General features: G+C 38.2%; 1 protein-coding gene across 1 annotated transcript; it reads left to right on the top strand.

Annotated features, from left to right (window-relative positions):
- The first annotated feature begins 3,999 nt into the window (after nucleotides 1-3,999).
- On the top strand, nucleotides 4,000-5,908 carry LOC104592433 (uncharacterized). Its single transcript, XM_010251807.2, has 2 exons — nucleotides 4,000-4,563; nucleotides 4,923-5,908. The coding sequence occupies exons 1-2, from the start codon at nucleotides 4,180-4,182 to the stop codon at nucleotides 5,559-5,561; spliced, it is 1,023 nt and encodes a 340-aa protein (XP_010250109.1). The 5' UTR covers nucleotides 4,000-4,179; the 3' UTR covers nucleotides 5,562-5,908.
- Nucleotides 5,909-7,065: the final 1,157 nt, after the last annotated feature.

Here is a 7,065-nt window from a genome sequence, read left to right as displayed (position 1 = left end):
GAAATCCCATTCCCATTCTTGCTGGAATGGCATTGCCCCATTTGAGGGAATGGTCATTTCCTGCCCCTTCCTTGGGAATGAAATCCCATTCCTGCTTATTTCAATTCTCACTTCCATTCCTGTCTGAACCAAAAAGACTATAGGAATGGACTATTCTAATTCCGATTCCAGAGGATTTCGATTCTGACCAAACGGACCCTTATTCAACAAAATTGATAATATGTACTTTGTAGTTCGAAAATTAAATTAAAAGAAAAGAGAAAACAAACACATCCCAAACACCCATTGTGATTGTGTTTGATATCACTGTTGTTCCTAAAGTTGATCAATACAAAGTGGTGAAAAATATCAATTGTCACATCATGGGCACATCCGCACATGAGAGGTACTTTGCATCAGTTTTTAAGATACAAAATTTACATTATTAGCGCATGCAAATAAGACAAAAAAAAAATACAAATTTTGTATCATTCATTAGAATACAGATCACAATTACAAATGAACAGACACAAAATTGAATTGGATGTAAAATTTGAATTCCATAAATGATAACTGAATTGGAATTATTGATTATATAACTGAATTGTATGGTATGGGGCGCTATTATTGATTCCATAAATGATAAAACAACTATTACTTTCAAATAATCAATTCAGATTTGCACCGCGAACAAATAAAACCTATGAGAAAACTATTAGAATTGAGAAAATACAAATTTTTGTAATTTTTTCATAAACCAAATGCAGTGGATCAAGAAACCTAACTGCTCCGATCTCAATTGAGTTCCCTCCCAAAATTGCCAAGCCCCAGTGACAATCAAGTTAGTCTTGATGCAATTAATCTATAAACAAGATTCCCGTGATGAAAGGAGATGCCAACTTAGCTAATCTGGTGCAGCAGATGTTGATTGGTATTTAATTAGTTAGTAGTTGAAACATTAATAAAGTAGCTGGTCCCATATGTTTAATTATCCACATCTAATATTCAATTGCACACTACTCGACACAAATGAAACCCTGCATATGCTAGACCACAAACGTCCTAATTAACTATCGTACTTTTTGTATTGCATTAGCCAAGTTGAAGTGTCGTTAACTAATTGTATTTGTCCATCACTAACGCTAAGAAGTGACGATTTGGATTAAGGCAGGAGATACAAATTTGTTTTGCAAAGTAAACTCTTATCCAAACTTTGAATCCCAAGGCTCGAAAGAGTATAAATACAAATGTGTATAGTATAAATAGATACAAAATAATACAAAACACCAGGTTTTGCATTCCACATATTTGTATTTATGCTCCTTCTAAACTGAACCTAATGCTATGTTTGGTTGCAATGCAAATAAAGTTACACTAATGCAAATTTATAACAGTGTAAATGTTTACCTATTTTTGTATCAAATTTTATCTTATTTATTTGATTGCAGTATAAATGAAATAAATTAAGACATGAAATAGAATAAAATTAAATTAAATTAGAATTTTCATTTTTTTTTATTTGCATTTGCATGCATTTATATTAACGCAAATAAAATTGCACTGCAACCAAATACAGCCTAATTAAGTGGAGTTAAGTGATTTCATTCAGTTGTTTTGGTCCTTAATAATGGATGTAACCCATCTATTGATAGACCTTGGAGACAAGGTCCAAAGAGGATAATAGATGATGGGTAAACAGAAGTAATTTTTCTGGGTCCCACATCTTGCCACATATTGTATGTTTAGTAGATCAAGAATCATGTTCCACCACTGAATGGGTCCACCTAAGTAAAAGAACCGCCACTTGAGACTTTGAGAGAGAGAGAGAGAGGGGGGAGACTCTGGGACATGTGTGAGATGAGTCCGGATCTGCTCCTCATACAGCATGCCTCACACTAATCTTACAGCCACGTCCCACCCTATGAGGTCAGTCAGGGTGGTATGTAGCTGTGAGGTCGGTGTGAGGTGCATTTTGTGAGGAACAGATCCCAATTTGTGTGAGAGTTATTTGGACAGATGGATTAATGGGGTCCATGCACATGAAGTGACAATCCTCATATAATTGCAGAATTCACATATGCGTCCCACAGCATATCCCAACCATGTATTGGAAACATCCCCATTGATAATTTCGAGAGATGTTCCTATTGTTCGCTGAGATGTTCATGTGGGGCATTTATGGGGCACCGTCTGTGGAGCATAGATGTGATCTCATGATTGCAAGACTCTGTCCTACATGGTCATCAATTAATCTGGACCTTCAAGTCAATGCCCCACTAGAAAAAAATATATATCCATCTAACAACCAGCTAAAAACTCTTCATTGGATTGTATTTATCCCTAAGGCTGTGTTTGGAAATGATGCAAATATGTAGAGTGTAAAATGATTCATATAAAATGTAAAGTTGGGTTAGTTTTGTACTCACAAGTTTACCTTCTTACCAAATAGATTTTTAGCTTTAATGGATGCAAACATGAATTTCAGTAAAGCATATGCTTTTTTATCAAAATCCCACTTGAATGCAAATTAATTAAATAGACAAAGCTCGGCATAGACAAAGCCCGGCCTGACCCAACCCAGCCCATGACAGTGTACATGAAAATTGAAAATTGAAAACAACAATCCAGTTTATGGTCTCAGCACTAAGCCCCGAACCATCTTTCATGCATCAAACCCAAACTAATTAGATACACCAGATGTTTAAACCGTTTGATCCAAGTCAGTTGGCTAGATAAGTCGGCCTAGTGTTTCATTTAATGCATGTTTGTGACTTGTGGCCTAAACATATCAACCCGTAGTGGATTGGATTTTGAGAATCCAAACTCTCTTCGCACATGAAAATGCAAAACCCTCCCCGCATTCAACGGTAGGGCAGACTAGGTTTAGAACCCACATATAATTATCTATTATTTCTTTTTATATATAAGTAAAATAACATAAACAAACAACAAAATTTTCAATTATTTGATTAAATATATATATAATACATAATTTATCAGTTATCCTCCACATAAAATTTAAAATATTATTAAACACAACACCTCATACATAAAACTTATTGCTTTCCAACAATATGCGAATCAGAAAGAGTCGAATTTAATCTAATACCATACCCTAAAATCTGTCCTTCAAGCAAAAAAAAATGGTAAAAATTACCATCCTTAACCGTGAGTCTCCATTTGGAAGGGTTTTCAGGACACCGCTCCTAGCATTTTGAGCTGACCCCTACATGAAAACATCTGAAGTTGTGTTTGGTTGTGTAATTATAACATGAAGCTACTCTAAGTCTCTAAGTAGCATATATAAAACAAGGGTGCTCAACCAAAACCGCTCATCACCCCAAACACAAAAGCCATTCCAAATGGGGATCCACTTCAGAATTCAGATTCTTTGAATAGTTTATTATTTACTACTATACGGGGCGTTTCAAAGCAGAATCAGTTTAATTTAATATTTTCTCAAAAAAATAAAAGTTTAATTGAGTTCAACCATCCCAAACGGGCCTTTAATAAAAAATTAACATGGCACATTTATTCTGGGAACCATTATTACACGGCCATAACGAAAAAACTGAAAACAAATTAGATAAATATAAAATAAAAAAACCTGATTGAAAGGGCTAATCCAATCATGATCATCACATCTTTTGAAAAAAAGGAAACAAAATCTCATTTGCTGTAACCAATGCCGTCCATTTTGTCCGAACAGCGGGACCCACCCACAATTTGACCCCTCGGTGGCTCATCAGGACGACCACTGTATTAGTCCCACTCAGTGCAGTGGGTCCCAGTGCCAGCAGTCCGCAATTTGTGGGTGGTGTGGGTCCAAGGAAATCCACCCGAACCCAAAGCCAAAGCTTTTTGCCTGAAAGGCTGAAACCTGGAGCGCACGTAAATTCTCATTAAAGGCGAGGTCCTTTTCGTAATATAAGCCAAGACTTGAGCAGGGTGCAGGCTCGATTCTCGAAGGAGTGACGACTGACGACTTTGGCCCGCGTAGTCCAAGTCAAGACCGAATATAAACTTTTATTTTCCAGCAAAACCGAATTTTTTTCTTCTGAAAAGTCTTCACGTCATTCTTCGCCAAGTGAAATACAATTCCAGACTCCACGACGACGCCATTTCAGACTTTCGCAGCTTCAAATCTCCTGCTCTCCATGCCGAACCAGGCCTCTCCTCCTCTCCCCCTCTCCAACTTCAATGGCTGAAATCGCGAAACAACCCCAGAAGACCAAACCCAAGAGGATTGCCTCCTGCTTCCCGTCTTGCTTCGGGTTCGCAGGCCGAGTTCTCGACCCCGACGACATGAGACCAGCACAAACTAACGGCGGCTCCGGTGGCCGGATAAGAAAGCGCTGGCTCTCCTGGTCAAGGTTCCGGATGAAGAAACCCAACGCCACCAAAACCGTCCCCGTCGATGCTCCTCCCCTCCGCGATGAAGCACCCGACGTTAAAGACATTGGGGTGGTTATGGATTCTAACAAAATCGCTTCGAAGCGTCAGATTCCGCCAAAGATGGACAGGAAGCCCAGCCGCAGACCGACGGTATTGGTGAATGAACCAGATCATCAAAGCCTCTTTGAGGTACCTTGCGCCTGAACCCAATCGTAATTTTTCACTTTTCTATAATTATTTAATAATTTTATAACCAATATTAAATTTCTGATTATAAAATGGAGCTTAAGCTTCAACTTTGCTAGTAATTTCCGATTAAAATGCAATTAACAGCTCATCTAAGAGCTAAAAATTAATTATTAAAAGAGAAAATTAAAAAAAAAATGATGGCATTAATTTCTTCAAGGCATGAATATTTGAGACTGACGCGGGAGAAACGGTCAGAATACAGCTTTCAATCGGCGTAGTTTAACTCGGCTTGCAAGTAACCGGCGTAATTTAGTGATTCTGAATCATTTCCTTTTGGTACTTCTCGAATTCAAATTCAGGAAAAGTACAGAACTGCGAAGAAGACCATCGTCCAAACTCGTAAGGAATTGGATACCGCAGGACAAGCAAGAGCTGATACGTGTCAAAAGCAGCCAACCCGGAAGTCGGAGTCTAGAAAATCCGGCGAGACCGCAGGACAAGCAAGAGCTGATACGTGTCAAAAGCAGCCAACCCGGAAGTCGGAGTCTAGAAAATCCGGCGAGGGCTCGCCGGAAAACCAGCCCAAGACGAAGCACAGTCAGCATGCAACGTTGAATTCTCATTCAAGGTCACCTCCACATAACCGACCCCAGATAATTCAGGCTGCTGCAAGCACCACTCGTTCCCGGTCAGCTGAGAAGAGACCCAGCTCAGAAAAAGCGGCAGTTGCCGGAAAATTCGATGCAGTGGCCGGGATGTCAATCCTGATGGTGACTCTGGCCATAATGCTCTTCTGGGGTAAACTCTGTGCTATTTTAGTCACGTCAGCGTGGTTATATTCCATCCCTCGCCTCCGAACGGCTGTAAAGCCCGACATGGTCGCCGGAGAAGGAGATAATTCTAATAGCATTGATTTTAACTCGGAAGAGTACAAGAAGAAGGTGATCTTAGAGGGGTTGTTGGAAAGAAACCACCGGAGCGGCGTCGGACTTTTGTGACTCGGCCGAGACTCTGTTCACATGATCACATCTGATTTTGCTATATTGCGCCGAATGCGCATTTAGCTCATATGAGGAAGAAGCATGAAGTAGGTTTGACCTCATGGCTCAATCCACTTTGTTAATAAATGCGTCTGTTATACTTCAATTCTTTTTTTTTTTTTTGCCGGGGGGAGAGGGGGTTGTATTTTGGGGTTTCATGTAAATTAAGCATAAAGGAGGTAATTTCTAGAAGTATAGGACCATGACCTTGGTGTCACGTGATGTAGATGGACAATCACGTGAGATAAGGACCTTGCAAGTTGGCCACATTACATCAATCTGGTTGGAATTTGGATTTTTTTCCATTTTTTTCCTTCAATTTTCTTTTTTTTTTTTGTAGAGGAAGCGTCTCAGGGTATATATGAGAGACAGAAGTATATATGGGTTTTCTTCTCTTTACTAATATTTTTATGGTTGAAAGCAGCCAAGAAATGGGCAGCATCCCACGGGTTACACGTCATAAAAAGCCTATGCTTGTGGATTATTCATCAAGGTATAAAAATAAAATATTAATCAAGTTTTGGAAGGTTATTAGGGGAATTAATGAAATCGCTTACTTTGACACAAAATAAAAACTTTCGAAATCTATTACTATATATTAAAATAAGGATAGCGGGATTTTCCTTGCCCCCGTTAGCCCAATCATATAAGTTATGTTTGGTTTGAAAAAAAAGGTAGGGAAAGAAAGGGAAAGGTAAGGATGTTTGGTTTGAAAAAAAAAGTTGTCACTTCAGCATTCCTCTCGTCTTTTTGGAGACCAAATCAGTCCCCCCATAAGATTGCCCCCCACAAGGCAGGGATGTGATGTGGGATGTTGTGGGGGGGGCAATCCTGTGGGGGCTGATTTGAACTCGTCCTTTTCTACCTCAAATGGAAACTTGTTTCACATTATTCTCTCTCCTCCTCTCAACATATTCCTCTTACTTTCTCTTTTCATCATAATAGCCACATGTTAGTCATGTAAGGTTACATAGGCTACATGTAAAATTACATAATTGACTTTAATTACCCTAAATTAACATTAGCTTAAGTTAATTTAACTTAGATTAACTTGAATTCACTTAAACTTCCCTAAATAGAGCTAATTTAATTAACATAACTAAACTTAATTACCTTAATTAGGTTTCATTAACCTAATTATTTAATTCAAATTTATTCTTTTCTTGACACTAGTGGAATAACCCGTGCCATGCACGTGGGATTTGATATTGATGGTGATATTTGACTATGCTTTTATATCTCAAGCATAGATGAAAGTTCACATACCACTCAAGTTCTAAGACAATTATATAATACATAAAAAAGACTATCCTCACAAAATGCCAATATCTGAATTTTATAATATGCATATAATGTTGGTTGCAAATGCATCAGATTGGAACATTAATGCACCAAATCAATGATAAAACTACATTCAACAACATTATATACAGATACAGTTCATCCCAATGTAACACAAAAT

The sequence above is a fragment of the Nelumbo nucifera genome, chromosome 3, assembly GCF_055504915.1.
Source record: "Nelumbo nucifera cultivar China Antique chromosome 3, China Antique-T2T, whole genome shotgun sequence".
Taxonomy (NCBI): Eukaryota; Viridiplantae; Streptophyta; class Magnoliopsida; order Proteales; family Nelumbonaceae; genus Nelumbo; species Nelumbo nucifera.
This window is presented reverse-complemented; position numbering and strand designations above follow the sequence as displayed.

Excerpts from the sequence above, each read along its gene's own strand:
- LOC104592433 (XM_010251807.2), top strand. The coding sequence starts at position 4,180 with ATGGCTGAAATCGCGAAACAACCCCAGAAGACCAAACCCAAGAGGATT. Across the intron at positions 4,564-4,922 it reads ATCATCAAAGCCTCTTTGAG|GAAAAGTACAGAACTGCGAA; the intron begins GTACCTTGCGCC and ends ATTCAAATTCAG.